At 50.5% G+C, this 19,854-nt stretch overlaps 1 protein-coding gene across 7 annotated transcripts in view; it reads right to left on the bottom strand.

Moving 5' to 3' along the window:
* The window catches only part of LOC144730278 (uncharacterized), a 70,636-nt gene that overhangs the window by 5,703 nt on the left and 45,079 nt on the right, over nt 1-19,854 (bottom strand). For 6 of the 7 annotated variants that reach the window (XM_078610958.1, XM_078610956.1, XM_078610961.1 and 3 more), the window contains 11 exons: nt 16,179-16,319; nt 14,496-14,627; nt 11,082-11,162; nt 8,792-9,005; nt 7,345-7,494; nt 5,453-5,698; nt 4,242-4,349; nt 2,836-2,952; nt 1,628-1,828; nt 1,297-1,397; nt 572-711 (listed from right to left, as the gene is read on the bottom strand). In XM_078610958.1, coding sequence (XP_078467084.1) covers nt 572-711; nt 1,297-1,397; nt 1,628-1,828; nt 2,836-2,952; nt 4,242-4,349; nt 5,453-5,698; nt 7,345-7,494; nt 8,792-9,005; nt 11,082-11,162; nt 14,496-14,627; nt 16,179-16,319 — 1,631 coding nt within the window. The remainder of the gene's footprint in view (nt 1-571; nt 712-1,296; nt 1,398-1,627; nt 1,829-2,835; nt 2,953-4,241; nt 4,350-5,452; nt 5,699-7,344; nt 7,495-8,791; nt 9,006-11,081; nt 11,163-14,495; nt 14,628-16,178; nt 16,320-19,854) is intronic. The other variant, XM_078610960.1, reaches the window with a different exon arrangement.

The raw sequence follows: 19,854 nt of genomic DNA, 5'->3' as shown, positions 1-19,854 counted from the left end.
GCACCGCACGGTGCTGGGATGCGATGTCTAAACAGCGCAGCAGCAGGCGCACACAGGAGGGTGCCCGGGATTGGTTTCAAATATCAGCCGCCGATGCTGGCCATGAGCAGGAATCGAACTCGGGTCGCCGGATTCGTAGCGCGGCACACTAACCGGCTACGCTTAAATTGCAGACAACGGAGGCAAAGATCCCCCGTATAGCCTTAACAGAACGTTGGGGCAAGTGCTGTTCGCGAGCAAGGCACACGAGGGGGTGGGTGGACAGCACCACGCCCAAGTGCCTGTGTCCCCAGTGGCGATATTTATACACCGCAACAGCTATTCATTTGAGGCCGAGTCGACCTAGGGGACGCCCAGGACCGGTTCAAATATTCGTAATTGGTTTTGGCGATGAGCAAGAATCCAACTCTGGCCAACTGGCTTCGTAGCGCAGTGCGCCAACGTTACACTCCAGCTCACCACGACATTGCATTGCAGACAGGCATGCTCACAAACGCGTAAACACACGAGCGAGTAACGGGCACCCCCAAGTCATTAACACGCGCGCACGCACGCACGCCCTCGTACTCACATGTGCAAGGACTTCTGGGCCTTTGCCGCCTCGGCGATGGAGCTGTAGCACACGAGGGCGTTGCCGTGCGCCAGGCTCAGGTGGAAGGTGATGAGGGGGCCGTGCTGCATGCACAGCGTGCGCAGCGTCGAGCCGTCAATCTGCAATTCGCGCAACGCGACACGGGGGGGAGGGGGGCGGTCGGAAGGCGACGGGGTAAGCGTTTCGCAAGGGGCTCCTCGCTCACCCGCAAAGGTCAAAGAGCCGTCGCGACTGATGCCGCTGACGTTGCATCCTCGCCCTCCATCCTCTGGTCAGCCCCCAAGGTCGGCTAAAAACAGATTTGACGTGAAGACCAATTTTTTAAAATAAATGACACTTGCACTGAGCAAGTAGAAATTCGACTCCCCCGAGGCAAATTCGATGTGAGAAAAACAATTATTTTGCTGCACTGAGGCGGCGAGCCGTGGCAACCTGTTCATGCGCGTGGTGGTCGCCTATACCGGCAGTACCCAGGGCTCGACCCTCCTGAAGTTTCTGAGAAGAGCGGGGGGCCCCCCCCACCCTGCTCTTCCGGGGGCGACTTCATCGGAGGTGCTTTTAACCGGGGGCCGTTCGATAGCAACCACGGCCAAGGGTCCCACCCCCCCTAACCTTGCGGCCAAGGCAGGAGGTCGAGGAAGCTCCTGTTGAGTGGTTGAAACCGCGCGCGACCCCCACCCCCCCCACCCCCCCTCCCTCGTTACCTGCGGGGTGAGGTTGCGCAGTACCAGCCAGGTGCTGGAACGACCCAGGCCGCCGCCGCCGCCACCACCGCCGCCGCAGGAATCGCCGCTCCAACTCGACGCTTCGGAGACGGAGGCAAGAGGAGAAACGCAAGGGGAGTTCGCGACGTCGTGTCGACTTGAAAGCGATTGGGGAGAAGGCCACAAGCTTAGGAACGATTTGGTCGACCGAGTCGTACACGATCTACTTGAACACCGTAATCCGCCACTTGACGTCTGTGTGTAACGAGTGCGACCTTCTAATGTACTCGTTACAGCGCCGCCTCCTCCTCTTCTTCCTCCTCCTCCTCACCTGGCGGCGGGAGACGACCTGCCTCAGTGCCTTCCCAGCGTCCCGAGGGCCACAGCGACGGCTGCCGGAGCCCGGGAAGGCCTGGCGGTGGCCGAGGCCCACCGGACAGCCCGCGGCCCCCCCCGTTCAGCGGCACCTTCCACAACTCGTGGCTCAGGGACGCGCCGGGAGTCCACGCCGACTTCGCCTCTGAGATTTTGGCTGTGGGGGAAGATGTTTGTGTGGGTGGGGTTGCGGCGGTGGGGTTGTGCGTAGGGGGGCATTGTGGGTGGGTTGTAAGAGTTTGTGGGGGGGGGGATGAGGGGCACGGCAGATGCAAAGGAACAGCAGAGTGAGTGGTGCAGTTCACGTAAAGACACCGGGGTAAAAGTGCAGCCCTGCAACTGCTTGCAAACGCCACTGCTGGCGGAAGGGTCTCCTCTCCACTAGAGGAAGCTCTGGAGAGAGCTCCTCTAGAGAGTATTTGGCCTACTCACCCACACTGGCCAAATATCTTGGAAGAGGTGGGGGTACCGACACTTGTCCTCAACACGCACGACCTTACCGATTGACTGTGATGTTACTCATTCATCCTGCTATGTGGCGACCTCTGTATGATAAGTCCAGTGTGGCTTGACCATTGCACCAAGGCAGTAAGGACCCGACAGATGATTAAGCGTGCGCTACGCTAGACATTGTCATTACAGTTCTGTAGTAATCTTGGTGGTGGGTAGGAGGATAGTGAATATTCTAGCTCTGAACAGGGTAGGCTGTGGCCAATCATAAGGGGGAGTTCTAACGCATAACCGAGTGTGAATATATGGGATGCTATGGATGTACATGTACAGCCCTCTCATCAATCCACTGCTGGATGACAGCTACCCGGCGCTGCGTGGGTCCGTAAGGGTTTATTGACCATACTTCACCACACATTATCCAGTGATAATTTATGGGGTGGGGAGCACAGAGGTTGCAGCAGAGCACAGGGCAACACCGGATCTTGCTGCACTGCTGCCATCTGCTGGCAACATAGCCCCACAGCAACCCAAAAATGCCTGTTTCAGACATGGTGATGGTCGCCCATCCAAGCACAGTCCCGGCTCAACCCAGCTTAGCTTTCGGGCGATTTGGTTATTGGCGGGGCGCACCTAACGACGCAACGCATTCGGGCGAGTGAATACATTTTTTTAAAAGAATAAACGGGATGAGAGCATCAGGCCCCACAGCACCTGCAGCAGAGAACGAGGGGGTGAAGCCATTGCGGTGGCTGTGGCCAGAGGCACCGAGGGACCAGGCACTGGAGGAAGGCAGCGTTGTGGCGTTGAGAGATGACGACGACATGGACCCTGCACAAACAGCGGCCGATAAAGAGTTAGTGGTGGCGCCAGGGGTGTCGGGGGGGTGTACGGACAACCACAACGTGACTAGACACGACTAGGAGACACCCATGACATGTGTAGATGTGGCTAGGAGACACGTGTAGATATGACTACGAGGCACCAATAAAAAAGTGGACAAAAATCCTGGTGTTATCGAGTCCGTATTCTAATCTATTGAACAAGGTGACATCAAGGCCCACGTGTGCTGATGTTGGAACCTTTAAAAACACAGCAGTGCACAGAAAGTCAGCGCAGTGCTGAGTTTGTAGCCAGTAGTTCTGCAGATTCAATATAATTACGGCACAGGAGAAGGCCAACTGTCTGCGGCCCTATTACCGGCGACGCCTATGACCCTGCGGCACTGTAATATAAGCAATCACCACTTGGGAACCAATCGTTAGTGGAATGCCCCAACTTCCAAAGTTGTGGCTACAGAGCTGCGGACAAGAGATCACCTTCATGTTGTGCCTACAGCTCTAATCTCTCTCCCTTGTTCACCTCTCTCTCATCTAAAAATCTGTCATCTGCACGTCTAGGGCGGGCCCCTCGAAAAGCCACATCCGTTCCCAGGGGCCACCAATTGAAGAACCCCGTTTGACACAAACCACGAGAACATAAAAAAAAAAGAATCCACTTGAGATTCTCAACATGAACCCCAAGAGAATTGTGACGGATTCATGGAGTCGTGGGGAGAGGAGGGTGGATCTGCACGTGCCTACTTTAAAAACAAATATATTTTAATTGGAGCCCGGTACGGAGCACAAATCGCAATGAAGGGAGCGGGGGGGGGTACAGAAACTTCAAGGACCTTAGTCCCCAACACAGTGTTCCCGAGTTTAATGAAGGGGGGGGGGGGGGGAGAGTGGGCTTGCACGTGTCTACTTAAAACATCTTTCACACCACGGACCCTCTCTCCTCCACCGTGCCGGCACTGTACCCGAGCTAGCCTAGCAGGACCCCGGGAGCTGCGGTGTCAGTGTACGGCTGACGTCACCCCACAATGGACGAGAGTCGAGTCATGTGCAGATGGCGCGCGGGTGACACGGTTTTTTGGTTTTACCGACATGTCATTAGCCACCCCAACCCGCTGCTGGCTCTGCCTGGCACCCAAGCTAGATTTAGACATCTTGCAAGGCCCGCGCGTATCACCGTTTGGTTCCGGGCTCGGCGCAACAAATCGCTAGCGGAAATGCAACCACGGTGGTCCCGTTCGGGCTTAACAAGAAAGGTATGAGAGTGACGTGTCGTGCTCTTGCCTGCGCCCCTGTCCCTGAGTAATGCGGCTCCTCCTCCAGGGGTCAGGTTGGACTCCACGTCGCTTTGCCCGTGCTGCAGTCCTTTCCACGGCTCACCGGGGCGGAACTCTACACATGGGGGGGAAGGGGGGGTGGGGAACGGTAGCATGCAAAGTGCGCGGGGGAAAATCCGTGTCAGTCGGCGGGGGGGGGGGGGAAAGATGTGGGCAACTCTACCACGGTACTCATAACGACATCATTCATTTGTTTTATTTAAAACATTGTTATAAGTTTAAAACATGTTTTATTTGTATTACTTTATTATCTCCCTTCTGAGTGACTTTACTGAAAGAACCAAGAAGATGAATCCCTGCAGTCACGAAAGCTTTAAATCAAAATCGTTAATTTCATTTGTGTTCATAATTTACTAGCATAAGTACCCGGCGTTGCCCGGGTGAAAAATATATTTCTTAATAACCTTACATATATACACAGATGGGCTGCTACCCCTCCCCCTCCCCCAGCCACGATCTCCTCGGCCGCTGTGCAGTAATATGTACGGCCTATAGTGTGGTGGGGTGTCGAGGCCTAGTACCGTGCAGAGCCTCCGGCCTCGCCTAAATTGCCCACCCGGCTGAGGCTGGGTACGGGTGCCATTCCCCCCCCCCCCGCGCTACAATAATACTGTCTAATCGCTATAATTTTATTATCTACCGACCCTATAATAGTAATTGCACACATTGGGGTGGTGGGGGGGGTGAAGAGGACGTGAAACTTTGATGAATCTACCTCAGAGTCGCGTGGTGGGTGTCGAGGCCTAGTACCGTGCAGAGCCTCCGGCCTCGCCTAAATTGCCCACCCGGCTGAGGCTGGGTACTGGGTCCGGTACCCCCACCCCCGCGCTACAATAATACTGTCTAATCGCTATAATTTTATTATCTACCGACCCTATAATAGTAATTGCACACATTTTGGTGGGGGGGGAGTGAAGAGGACGTGAAACTTGGATGAATTTACCTCAGAGTCGCATGTTAATGCGTGCGCATATTTTTAACGGGAATTAAAAATGGCGTCCACCCCGCAGCGAATGCGTCGCTACCCGTTGCCAGGGGCAACCGCCGTCCAATGAAACTGCGTATGGTCCGGCGACACACAGACACACACACAGACAGACAGATTTGCGATTTTATATATATAGATGTCTACGCATTGTTTTTGATCCGTCCGATCACCTGGAGGCCAGCCCACGGGTGCCGGGGTGGGGCTGTGTGGGTGCTTGTCGGACACGGAGGACGAAGAGGAGGCGGAGGAGGATGAAGACGAGGATGACGATGACGGGGGAGGATGCCCGGGCTTGGTGTTGCCCCAGCCGTTGGCGAGCGGCGCTAGCGGGCTTGCCGGATCGTCACCGACGCCCTGCAGCATCGAGTAAGGGCCGAAGGCCTGGTCGTCCAGCGAGAGCTTGGCCAGCCCGCTCACTGCTTTGCGCGCACGGCCACACAGGAGACGAGACGAGAGGCGGGCGAGTTAACTCCAAGATTCATTAGACAAATTCGATTGTTCCGCAGTGATCTAAAACAAAACGTAACAGGAAAAATATACAACACGTTCTGGGCGATGGCCCTACTTAGTGTTGATGTTATCCTTTTAAAGCCATAGTGTTATTTACAAATGGGCTGACTTTGTGTAATATAATTAGCCGATGTGCCTATATCAGGAGAGGGAACTTATGGCCTTTTGTGAACCTAATTTTACAGGGCCTGTGACTTCATGTCCACCTCGCATGGCCCGTGGCCATACGAGGCCTACCACATCAAACGAAAGTCTCACAAATGATGTTTATGCGTCACTCCGGAGCATTTTAGCTGCACTCATCAGGTACTAGAGGGGGATATGTTTGACCTGGCAACAACACACAGTTAATAATTTCAGCACGGGGCAAGTCATTCACCGAGGTGTACGTGTGTGTTAATGCGTGGCCTAGCAATGGTATTTCAAAGTCCTGTTCCACCTACTCGGTAAGGAAAAGGTTCCCCACCCCTGCCTTAAAAGAATGCCTTCTATGCTAGTTATTTAACCGATGCATCCTTGCGTACATATGCACTTGCGCCAGCGTGGAACCAGGGCCGGTATTCCATCACGGTAAAAGCATTCCATCAGCATGGCGTGACCGTTTGTGAATAACAGCGTCGTGTACAGCAGTGTCAAGTTTCTAAAAGTTCTCAACTTCGGCTGTTGTTAAAAGGGTGGAGATATATGGGTGTGCACAGGTGGGCTAGCGGGTGTCAGGGTCGAGTGTGCGCTGACAGCGCGCGAGCCACAGGGTGCAGGGGAAGAACATATGAGCCGGTACGCAAGAAGCAGGGCTCAGGAGAATGTGTTGGTTGGAGGGCGAGCGTCCGAGAGAGCGTGCAGACCGAGTGTTTAAGGGAAAGTGTGAACCAGGATTATTAAGTACAAAGACTCCTCTACTTACAAACATTTGACTTACGAACTTTCAGAGATACGAACAAACTTGTCTGTATGGCCAGTTGCCTGTTCGGACCGAGATTCGTAAGTTCAATTGCCACACAACAGATGGCGGTGGTGGCATCTACATCTGCCGAACGTGAAGGACCAGAACGTGAAGAACCAGTGGCATCTACATCTACAAGAGATGATACAACTTTTAAAAGCCATTCCCCGTGTTTAGTGTACATGCCGTACCGAAAAAATCCACTTATGATGAGACCTCTGGAACCTAACCCGTTCGTAAGTATAGGAGTCCCTGTATTTTGAACTTCTTTTGCACTGAATGTAGTAGTTTTTTCCTGGATTTTACTGTTTGCGCATAGTCACTTTAAGATGTTTTCTTGTTCATGTTTTTGTTTTTTGTTTGTTGCGGTTGCACCCGATTCAAGAGCCGAATGGCTCACAGGGCTATACCTAATAAATGAAACTGAAAACTGGTGGTGCGAGCGGGTTTGGGTGAGTGAGTGAGTGAGCAAGCGAGCGAGGGCATGTGAGAGTTTGTGCGGGTGACGGTCAGGGTGTGTGTGTGTGTGGTGAGGCCGAGTGCAGTGAGCATGGCTGGCTGGATCCTTTTGGGGAAAACCCGGAGTTGTCGTGCAAACAAGGAATTGACCTGACTTGCCGTGCCCCTGGTCCAAGGAGTGCATTCCGCCGGGCAGAGAGTCCATCCCGGAGCTTACGGTCCACTGACTGAGCCGTGACTGGGTGGGCTCCTTTAGTCCGAGGCTGCCGAAATCTGCCACGCTGTCTCCCAAGGCTGGCGCTGGGCACGTGGGTAGGCGCAGGAGGGAGGGGGTGACGAGATGAGGATTCGGCAAAACGTCGGCAAAATCATCTGCCCAACTTAATTATACCGCACTCAAAAGTGCTTGCCACAAATGAACCACGATACCTTGCTGATCTCATCAAGGAACATAAACCATCAATAGAACTGCGAACAATCTCGCAGCGCCTTATGGCGAGCCATCGAACAAAGACAGTTCACTGCAACGCGCGCGTTCAAGATGCGTTTCTGCGGCCGTCTGGAACGCTCTTCCGAAATTAGGAAGCCACCGGAGCTATGCACTTTTAAATATAGATTGAAAACTCATTTCTTTAGAACTGCTTTTTGAGTTTAGTTTGTCGTCTTTCCTTTGATTAACACGGTTGGCTAAGAACAGTGCGGAAGAAGTTCAACATAGCCATGCCGAACTAGGGGGGGGGGGGGAAGAGACCCCCCCCAGTGGCAGCTGTCTCTGTGAGGCACAAAGTAAATGCAGCACCAGCCAGCAGGTGGGCATTGAGGCCACTGGCAGGGGGCGATGTTGCAACGTAGCTTCCCAATTCAGTCATTTGTGAGCAATTTAGCAGATATGGTAGATTTGAATTTCGATTTAAAGCTTTCGTGACTGCAGGGATTCATCTTCTTGGTTCTTTCGGTAAAGTCACGTAGAAGGGAAATAATAAAAACAAAACATAATAAAATACAACTTCAGATGCCGTCTTTCCGACAGACCTGTTTTTCACCTGAGGACGGCTGCTTGCGTTGTGGCCGAAACGTCGTGAGAATTGTATTTTATTATGTTTTATTTTTATTTTATTATTTCCCTTCTACGTGGCTTTACCGAAAGAACCAAGAAGATGGTAGATTTGGACGATGACGACGGCACACACGTGGCCCCACATGTGTGCTGGCTGGAATAACGTCATTGGATCTTCAACGTCCACTGTGAAAGCAGCCAGTGCGTATTTTACCGGTTCATTATACCGGCAGTATTAACCGGGGCGGCCGTCGGGTTTAAACGCCAAACATTTCCAACAATCACACTCAAAGCGAATTTTTTCCAGCTCCTCTAGCTTTTCCCTCCGCATTTAGAAACATGCATTTAGAGTATTTGGCTGCAATAAATTTCCACATGATATGCCACTTGAATGAGCCATCTCGTTTGTGGTGGCCAGATCGTTTCTGAAAAAGAGCTACACAGCCTCCGGGCCTTACATCTGGTAAAATAAAACAAAAGTTCAATTAAGTTTTTATCGTTTATGTTTCAAACTGTTCGGCATGAAGATGCAGGGCTCACCCAGGAAGCTGGAATAGGAGTGCAGTGGGTTCATGTCTTTGGCGTGCAGGTCCGGGCGACCAGAAGCGATGATTGGGCCGGGGTTGGGTCCCAAGCCATGCTGAGGTTTGCCAGGCGCAAAGGGCGGCATGCGCTGCTGCTGCTGCTGTTGTTGCTGCTGCTGCTGTTGATTGTGCGACTGCTGATGCTGCAAGCTTCCGATTGTCCGAGCCATCTATGTGAACAAAGGACAGGATGGGGTGGGGAGGAACGCGCACACACACACGGTTGACCGCTGACACCGGGGGTGGCGCGTGTAGGCACAAAGGCAAAAAAGACTCGAGCAGTTTTTTTTACCAAGTGGGTCGCTTACGTGGATTTTTTTTTTGTATGAAGCGGCGGCGGCTGCAGCGTCGCGATATCAAGCGCATGCGCGCGCGGACACGGACGCACCTGCTCGCGCGCCTAACCGCTAACAAAGGGGGCTTGCAAACGCGACACAGAAATGCATTCTTTACATTTGCTGTGTCGGCTTGCTGTAACCTGAACGAAAGCGCGGGCGAGAGTAAAATCCCGCAGCGGAGACGCCGCATGTTACCGACGAGTGCTTATTGAGCCGAACGCAGAGCCGCGCGTTTTTTTTCTTGCGTCGCACAAATCCAACAAGGCTCTGATCTACAGGATGGTTTCTGGCAGACAAACACATACCTGGGGGAGGGGGGGGCTGTGTATCCTGAGCTGACACGTGTGAGTTTTAAGCGGAGACTTAATAAAGATCTAGTGGTTTTGCTGCAGCGCTTGAGTGACATTGAAAAGCACATTCGTCAGGTATACAGCGATGTCACCAGAGTACGTCCCCGCAAGTCGCTCTGATTTAGTCTCTGCATCTCACCGTCAACGTTTCAGTGACATTGGACACACAGCACTAGGTGTGTGCGTTTGGTGTAGAATTGCTGTTTAGGTTTTTTTGGATGGCCGTCTTCCTCAAAATGACACTGCTGCCAATCGTTAACAGAACCGGCGAAACCATCACCAATGCGGGACCCTACTAAAAAAGGATAGCGTTTCATTTTGTGTTTTCTTCTTCCAAGTGCATCCCACCTGGAAAATCCCTCGGGGAGGAACATCACCTTTGCAAGGGTGTCCCTTGGTGTCAACAAAAGACAAAGACCCCCCCCCCCCCGTATAGCCTTAGCATACTGTTGGGGGCAAGTGCTGTTAGCGAGCACCTATGAAGGCCGACACGGCACACGAGGGGGTGTGTGGCCAGCACCCCGCCCGACCGCCTTTGTCTCCCCAGTGCCGATGTTTACACACCGCAACGGGTACTCATTTCAGTCCGAGTCGACTTAGGGGAGGCCCACGACCGGCTCACGTTGGCCGTGAGCTGGAATCGATTTCGGGTCGTCCCACTACCGCTCCTAATGTGTGAACATAGCACTTAATGACATGCATATACCGAGACTCGGTAGCGAGGTTTTCCTGGCTTTATAAAGAATATTCTTATCAAAGGGAAACGGTTAGTGGTAGCACACTCTGCTCGCAATCCAGAGGTCGCAAGATCGACCCCATCTCCCGGCGCGGCTGCTGAAATAATGATGCACGTTTCTTAAATCCTCCCCTGCCTCTCTCCATCCAGCAGTACACAGCAGCTTGCATCTTCGTGGGGCAAAGTGCGGGTGGGTACTCCCGCTTGGCCGGCTTGGAAGAGGCCAAAAACACCCTCTCCAGACCTTTCCAGTCGAAGCATTTACGGCGGCGGCGTGAGCAAGCAATTAGCATGGCTGCTACTTACACTGGTCAACACACTTTTCTGGCATAAGGTATTCCAACGGTTTTAAGGTCATTTTGGGGTGCTGATTCCAAATCTGGCAGTTTTTGTCTATCACATCAGGTTTTTGAGATATCAAATATTGCATTTTCAATAAAAACTGCAGAAGAAAAATATTAAATAAATGTGGATATCTACATAAAATGATATTATAAACACACTATCCTAAAAATACAGCACCATATTTAACACTAAAGCAGTCACCGACTCGCAACAACTTGCAATCATAAGTGACAAGAGTTAATTTCGGGTAAAATCAATGAAAATGGGGTATGCCGATAGCATAAAAATGAGATGTGATGGAGCAAATCTGAGATCAGATTTGGAATCAACACCCTGAAATTAGTCTAAAACAGCTGCAAAAGTCCAGGCCAGAAAAAAATGTTTTTTGTTGTTGTTGACCAGTGTTATTGAATTACGGTCACAGTCGTCTGCGTCGTCATCACCAACCAGCGCTAGGATCTGGAAAGGCTCGCTCACCTGCTGCTCCCGCTGTTGTTTGAATGAGTTTCTCTGGGTCTGCTGGGACAGCTGCTGCTGCAGAAGCAGCCTCTGCTGGGCCTAGGGACAGATTGGGGGAAAAATCGGCGGGCAGAGGACAAGATGCAGCCGCACGGTTCCCAACTGACTCAACTTTGCCACGGGGCAGAGGTTGCACGCGTGAAACGTAGCCGCGGCGGCGTTGCCGCGCTACACTTAAGTCTGGTCGGGTGAGCGATAGTGGGGTAGAGGTACGGGGAGGGAGGTGGGGTGGGATTGGGTAAGGGGATGGTATAGGTCAGGGGTCGGCAACCTTTCAAAGAATATTGTTTTTTCTATATTTTTTACTTTGACCAAAATATTTTCGAGAGTCGCATCACAAGCAGGACTACATGTACACACACATAGCGGTTATACAGCAGTTTAACACGGAGGCTGCCGTGACCAATAAGAACCATGAGATGTTTTTGGGTTAGATCGCATAGATGTGTGTCGTTAAACCCACCACCACCACCCGACACAGCCAATTAGTAAGGTTTGTCACGTAAATAAAACGTGCCAATTCGTCACACGGTGTGTTGGAGAGTAAACCCACGACATTTACAATCGAGGTACGACGTTTCACCAGGAATTACAACCAGCAGCATCTTTAAGCGGACACAGCCAGACGACAAATCGCCATATTCACGCGATCTCACCCAAAAACCTCCACTAAGGTACACAGCTGCCAAAAAGCCGCTTAGGGGGCAGCCAAAGAGCCACTTTGGGGGTAGCCAAAGAGCCGCAGGTGGCCAACCCCTCGTATAGCTCAAAGCACAAGACAACGTGATAAAAAAGAAAAGTCCATGGTCTAACAAAAAAAGGTTTAATGCCATTCAAAATTTAATTCAGGGGTTTTCGCCACGTAATGATCAGACCCAATTTGTCACGCTACACCTTGAACACCGCAACAAAGAGTTGTACAGGGTGACCGCCAAAACCTACGTTTTAAGACACATCCGATACAATATCTGCGAACAATGGTTTACACGTTAAGGGGTCAACACTGCAAGCCAAATGAAAATGTTCCCCAACGATTGTAATATGTTGAAGCTCTGTTAACTGGCCAGCTTTTGCCGAGAGCCTCTGCAGCTGTGTGGTGGGGGTGGCTGGCATTTTGTATTTATATTTTACCGTAATGTGTATACCGGATGGCTGATATATATACGAGTCGACGAATTTATTTTCATTCAAAGTTCATTGCAAATGTTGACGGCTACGCAAAGGGAGAAGAGCCAAAGCAGTCACCGCCAACTGCAGTGGGCTCTTAACCTAAATTAAACGGAGTGTTGCATGTATGCGTCGAGCACTGACACAGTTTGACCAGCCTCTCCCCTTGCTCATTTTGCTCTACTTTCTTGTTCGTGCGCTCTACTCCAGAAACTAAGGCCCTCCTCCCACCTGGAAACATTTTTTTGTATTTTACCAGGTAAGGGCCACTGAGCTACACAGCTCTGTTTCAGAAGCGACCTGGCCACAAATGAGAGCTCAACAAAGTGGCTTAGCATGTGGACATCTATGGCGGTCAAATACTGTAAACGCATGTCGAGTCTAAATGTGGAGGGAAAAACCGAAGGACCCAGAGAAAATCCACGCGGCCACGGTAAGAACACGCAAAGGCGTCAGGGTCGGGATCAAACCCACTACACCTCCTGCATATCAGGTGAGGCAATTAACAACACGCCACCGTGGTGTCTCTGCTCAATGGGAGTTTGCTTGGTCACTGCACCCGTTGCTTGGAACTCCCTGCCACTGTAGCATGCATTCACAGCCTGTTACGTTTGCCCCCCTATAATGTTCCAGGATTATGTGTTCCCTCTCTGCCCCGTAGCATTCTACCTCTCGATGTCTCGCCCATAAAAAAAATTTTGCATCCTCAAATATCGTCCCCAAAAAATAAAAATCACTCAACAACATTCACCAATAACACTGTGGCTCAAAACGAAATAATATATAATAGGTGACATGTCTCACGATGTGACTGACGTTACTAAAAAAAAAGGGCTACACATTGCCAGCAGAGGGCAGCGCAGCATGCTCCAACGTCGAGGGCAGGGGGGGTGGGGAACCTTTTTTCTGCCAAGGGCCATTTGGATATTAAAACATCATTCGCGGGCCATACAAAATGATCAACTTAAAAATTAGCCTGTTATATTTGGTCAAACATTTAATTAACTCACCCCTAATGTGATGGGCTGGAACTGCTTCTCTTTGGCGAGGCAGCCGGTATTGACGATGTTGCTACTCGCAACTGCTTTTCCAGGTTTGCTCCTAGATTTATTGAATTTCGAGTCCCGCCTGCGGTTGCCTTGGCAGGGCCAGACCCAAATGATTTTGCGGGCCTCATACGGCCCGCGTGCCGGACGCTCCCCACCCCTGGTCTAGGGGCTCCCCCCCTGCCGCCGCCTCTATCAATCCGCACTGGTCAGTGGTGAAGTATGGTCAAATAGGTCCCACGACCCGCGCGGCGTAGGCAGCGTGCTCATGCAGCAGTGGATTGACAAAGAGGGCTGTACGTGTACAAATACGTGACCGATGTGTGAGAATGAGCATTTCAAGAAACCACAGTTGAGAATAGGATTTTCCCCTTTTTTTCTGGCAACAATACAGGTGTTAAGATGTTAAAACACCAAACTGAAACATTTTACAAGGAATCATGTCTACATTAACCACAATACTTGTAGTCGAAATGCAATAAAAAAACACTGATATTATATGCATTGTCTTTGAAACTGATTGGTCCACACCAGAGACAGCTTTCTTTTGAGCCTCGTCTCAAATGGTGTTAAACCAGAGGAAGCCAAAAGGTGTACAGCCCAAAGACAACGCACTGTCAGAGTAATGAGAGCTCGGTGGTGAGCATCTACATCATGGGACCTCCTTTGCCAGTACCAAAATATGAGAATAGGTTTTTCCCCTTTAATCCGGCAACAAAACAGTTGTCGTTGTTGCGAAATGGTGGTGGCGGTATTATAGTGATATTAGCGGTGGTGGTGATAGTGGCTATGTTGGTGGCAGTGGCTGTGATGGTGTTTATGTTGTCAATGGCGTCTATGCTGGTATTCATGTTGGCAGTGGTGGTGGTGATAATGATAGTTATATTATTGTTGACGTTGGTGGTGATTGTGGCTTGGCAATGGTGGTGGCTATGCTGGTGGTGGCTATGCTGGTGTTGACATTGTGGTGGTGGCTGTGTTAGCGTCGATATTGGTGCCGGCCATGCTGGTATTATCATTGGCAGCAGCGATGATGGCAACGCCAGTGTTGATATTTGCGAGGGTGATGATGGTTACGGGTGACGTTGAGATTATGATGGTGGCGGCAATGCGAGCGTCGATATCGGTGGGGTGGCAGCCGTGGTGATGATGGACTCACCAGCTGTAGCTGTGCTTGGGCCAGCTGGCTGAACACAGCCATCTGTGGGTTAGCCAGGGGATGCTGCAGCAGCAACGCAGGGTTGAGGGCGCCAGCCTTTGCTGCGTACTGCAGCAGCTGTGCAGGGGCCACCTGAAAACAGCCAAAGCGCCATATTCTAGATTTGAAGCTTTCGTGACTTGCAAGGATTTCACTCTTTTTTTTTGTTTTCGGTGAAGTCATGTGGGTAAAAAATCTAATAAAATAAATGAAAACAACTAAATTAAATCACAATCTAATTTAGATCACAATTTAATTTAGTTTTTTTCATTTGTTTGATTTTTTTACCTACGTGACTTTACCGGAAAAAAGAGTAGAAAGCGCCATATGTTGCAGTGTCTTCAATATATCGGGCTAATTCAGGGGTACGTTGACCCAATATATCCGTTTTCTTTAATAACAAAAAAACTCCCCATCATTTTCCTTAAAGGACATCATTCCATCTTCAGCTAATATATTGATTTTAATTTATTTATTTTTCAAGGTAATAACTTTATTAACGAATTGCAGTATATAACACAATTTACAGGGCAAATTATTGAAGGTGGACAAAAATCTAAATGATAAAACATCGCTTAATGGTATTAATTTTAACGTTAACGGTTGTGCCCCACATACATAAATTAAGTAAATTTACGTGCTAATATAAACGCCCGGTGGCTCGAATCCCCACTGGCAGCGTGGCAAGGGAGGCCCCCAACTGCACCCGTTTCATTTAAATTTGCAAGCTTGGGGCAAACTCTGCATCATCGACATGGACAGACCAAAAGACTTGCTGAAAGCCACCACGTGCCCAAGAGAGAAGTCGAGATCCAACTCGCTAAGCTGGATTTCATCAGCCGCACCAACTGGTTTGTACAAGAGCTAGGAACGGGACAAATCCGAATCTGTTTTCAGATTCAATTCAGTTTAGGGCACTTAAAAATTTTTTTTTAACAAAGTTCACACGGAACTTTCGATTTAAAGCTTTCGTGACTGCAAGGATTCATCTTCTTGGTTCTTTCGGTAAAGTCACGTAGAAGGGAAATAATAAAACATAATAAAATAATTCTCACGACGTTTCGGCCACAACGCAAGCAGCCGTCTTCAGGTGGAGAACAGGTCTGTCAAGTAGACAGTCTGAAAAATTTCAGACTGTCTACTTGACACTTGTCTACTTGACAGATCTGTTCTCCACCTGAAGACGGCTGCTTGCGTTGTGGCCGAAACGTCGTGAGAATTATTTTATTGTGTTTTATTTTAATTATTTTATTATTTTCCTTCTACGTGACTTTACCGAAAGAACCAAGAAGATTCACACAAAACCTCAACTTCAGTGGCCAGAGTCACTTTTTAATCTTTACCCGCCCCACCTCCCCCTTCCCGCTGCCCGCCTGACGATTGGCAATAAAGAAAAACGTATGGGAAAGGACAAATATCCGCGCCTCCGATGAGCACGGTTGGCTACGTACGGTGTGAAACAAGTTCAACGTTACGTAAACATATACATCCAAAACTGACGGAAGCAGAATATTTTAGAGCATCAGAATCTCTATTCATTTTATTTATCCCGGAAGAATCCCGACGAGCTGCGAATCCTCTTTTTCCCCTCGCAGACATCGAGTCGAGGGGCCGGGTCAATGAGCCACTCCCCCCCTTCTTCACCTGAGGGGTGAGGAAGTGAGGAGGCACTTGTGAGCGAAGGCCCGAGGGCGACAATGGGAAGGGCTGGCCTGGCGAGGGCAGCTGCTGGTGGCCGGAGGGCTGGTGATGCAGGTTCCTGCCCAACAGGCTGGGGTTGCCATTCTGCACGGCAAGCAACGGGGGAAGGTGGGGGGGGGGAAAAACACGAACACTGTATTTAGCGTCGACCCCGCCTGCAAATCCTTCCGGGCAAGTCGTCGACTAGCCACAACGGGACGTGCTATCTCTCCTCCACGGTGCACCAGAGGTCGCAAATGGGTTTTGATTCCTTACCCGTACCCGGCCGTACCAAGGTCGAAAACGGGTACCCGTACCCTACCCGATACCCGGCTACCCGTACCTGGCCGGGTATCGGGGAGGTTACGGGTACCCGATTGCGACCTCTGGGATGAAGCCATGTTGCAGGCGCGGGTGGGTTGATTCTAGGAACTTGAATTGTGAGAAGAGACAAGACGTTGGGAAATGAGTGACAAACGGTTACTCACCAGTGACTCACGGTCTACCCATACCCGGTCGCACCAGGGTCGCAATCGGGTACCCGTACCTGTACCCGGCCGGGTATCGGGTACCCGATTGCGACCTCTGACCAGGACTCACTGGCTGCCCACCCCCCTCATCAGCCCTGCCCCCCGTGCAGAGCGTGTCATCGCAGTGGTGTAATCATTGCCCACTATAATTATAATAACCGACATAAACGTGCAACTGCTTTTGGTGCGAGTATGGATATATATATGTGTATATGGGGGTAATAAAATAGATGATGTGGAAATAATTGCGGCTAGCTTACGTGATTACACACGCAGGTGTCGGGAGTGTGCGGATCGATATTAATCAATCAATCGTTACACCTCTACAGCAATGCAAGCAAAATATATTCGCAGTGGAATGCGCGACCGTTTTAAAAGGAAGCTGCAATCCCACCCCCACCCCAAATAAAATGCCTTTGTTGTATACAAGCACTTGCTTGGGCTGTAAATCCTAGGCTCTGCCGACGTGAGATTGAAGCTTTGCTAATGAGAAAAACAAGTTTAAAGTGACCTTCAGGCACGTGACCACAGCGCTCTGTAGAGGCAACGGTACATCGATTGCTGCCGGTGGTGTAGTGGCGCGTGGTGGCATGAGCCCTGGTGCAGGGAGAGAATTGGGGCTCCCCGTTCTATTCTCATCTCCCCCCCCCCCCCGAATCGCCTCCCCCACCCCTCAGAAGCTGGGCATCTGGGCTTCTCTGGCCTGGCCTGTGGACGCTGGTGCAATTGCACTGCCTGCACACTTGATAGCCACGCCGCCACCGATTAATGCCGTTATCTTTTAATACATCGCTGGAGAGCGAAGGCGGTCAATGCTTATTATAAGTTACTCCTTTTTTTTCTTTACTCGTCAACGTGCATGCCCAATAAGCGCTCTACACGCGCACGTAAAATTGCGTTGGGTCAGTTAATTGTTTAAGAGACTAAACACACCATATCCCGGCGGTGACGGGCGGACTGTGGGAACAGCCCTGATGTGCACAGCCTACCACCTGCAGCATTAGTATGCATGTAACGACGCACTCGTCGGTGCCACATGCTCGCGGTTGCGGCGCGTGCATGAAGACCCCGCCTGCGAGAATCAATTATTTACGTTCATTAGAAGCAAATTACAAGGTTAACGTTACATTTAAGGCCAACAAAAACGAAGGCGGGAAGGAAAAATACAAAGAAACCCGATGATACAAAACGGGATGAATAAATGAATATATCCATGAACCGAATTGTGACCTTGAAACGTGATAAATCGTCCGATCGCGATGAAAGGGGGTGGGGGGAGGTTGCGATGTGCCTATGTAAATTCGAGATGCGCTTATCGAGGACGGGAATTGTAAGTCGCTAACCCCGACCAATGTAATGAACAGTTGCCGCGCATGTTCCTACGAGTGAATTCTAAAGCCGCGTACTCATCTATGATATGAAATGAGGCGAACGCGTGCCTTTTGACGCATCGGTCGTTCCCCTGCGGTGTCACTCGGCTCTTAATTAAAAAAAAAAGTTTTACAAATAAAACAAATCTCATCGGCGAATATCTCTTCAGCCTTCCACCGCTGCTCGTAAATTAATGGATTAACAGGACTTGCATCGGTCAAAAAAATGTATCTGCTCGAGCCAACTTGCGCTAGAGGGATTTATTATTTACAATTGATTCACTTTGTACAATATTTCTGATATTTCTGGCGACAGGTTTTTTTTTTTGGTTTGATTTGTATCTGCTTCATTGCTGCGAGTTATTTAAATTCTTTAGCTTTTGTCAGTTTGGTCATCCAGGTCAAAGCTTGCTCTGGTTACACCAATCAACGTCACAGCTGATGGCGATTCAGATTAAACTGTAGGGAGTCAGTTCGACTCAAATGCTACAATGTTTAACAAAAACTAGGATGCCTGAAACACAAGGTCTCACTTTTAAAATAAAGAACAAAAATATTAAACGTGCTAGAAACAACTTCGCTTTGATATCCAGTCCAGCAGCACCGTGGTTCGAGCGCTTAACGCAACATCAGAAAGTTGATAGTCCAAATCCTCCGTAAGGGGGGGGGGGGTCAAACTGTAACCGGGTGTTGTGCGATGTACAACAACAACGTTCCTCGCCATGTCGAACGTTTCTCTCCATGTCCTGGGAGGTTTTTTTTTAACGTATTTTTTCACAAAGTGAACCAAGCCGGTCCACTCTTCAGCCTCGACTATGAAGTGGAGCTGCCCATTACAGTTCTTGGAGAAGCACATGGAGCGAAGCATCGCGAATTGTGCCGAACAAAACGGGGAACAACCCGAAAGCGCATGGGGGGAGAGGGGAGCTAGCAAGTCAAAAGTCGGCACTGTGGCACCCCGGAGGCAAGAGGGCACACACAATGAATAGCAGAGGAGGAAGGCAGTGGGGGGAAGCAAAGGGTACGACGGTCGAATCGATGTTGCATCGTCTCTCCTGCCCCAGCCGGGCAGCACGTGGCCCTGTTCTCACTTACAACTGGCCCTGTTCTCTCACTTACTCACCTGCTGGGAGGCTGGGCTGGGGTTATGGGGAGGGGTGGGCCGGGGACCTTGAGCAGCGCCCGCAGCAGCAAAGCAAAGCTTTGTGGGCGGGGAGGGCGGGCACGGAGAACCAGGAGGCTCGTCTGCGAGCCCTGAGTCCTGGCTACCCAGCGACAGTGTGAGCTGCAAGCGAGCAAGGTGGGGGGGGGGGGCGAGGAAGGGGGGGGGGTGGACGGAGCGAGGGGGCGGAGGTGGTGGGGGTGCCCGCCAAAGCAGAAAAGCCGAGGGGACGAGGAGGTGGGGGGGCGGAGGGGAGGGCCCCCCTCAGTCCAAAAGAAAAAGCACCACCCAAGAACAGAGACAAGTAAAAATTCACACCCCGCAAAGCACGTCGAAAGCAAGAGGTATGTAAAAAAACATTTAAAAGAAAACAATGAAAGAACAAAAACAGGGAGGACAGAAAGGAGGAAGGGAGAAAAAAAATTAAGCCAGCCATGCTCGAGTCAAATTTAATGGCGAGTTGTGTCGGCTAAGGCAAATTGGTGGCAGAGGCGGTGAGGGGTGTGAGAAACAAGCGAAATGTGTCTTCTTGGTTCTTTCGGTAAAGTCACGTAGAATGTAAATAATAAAATAATAAA

Source organism: Lampetra planeri, chromosome 35 (genome assembly GCF_965212315.1).
Source record: "Lampetra planeri chromosome 35, kcLamPlan1.2.h2, whole genome shotgun sequence".
NCBI lineage: Eukaryota > Metazoa > Chordata > Hyperoartia > Petromyzontiformes > Petromyzontidae > Lampetra > Lampetra planeri.
This window is presented reverse-complemented; position numbering and strand designations above follow the sequence as displayed.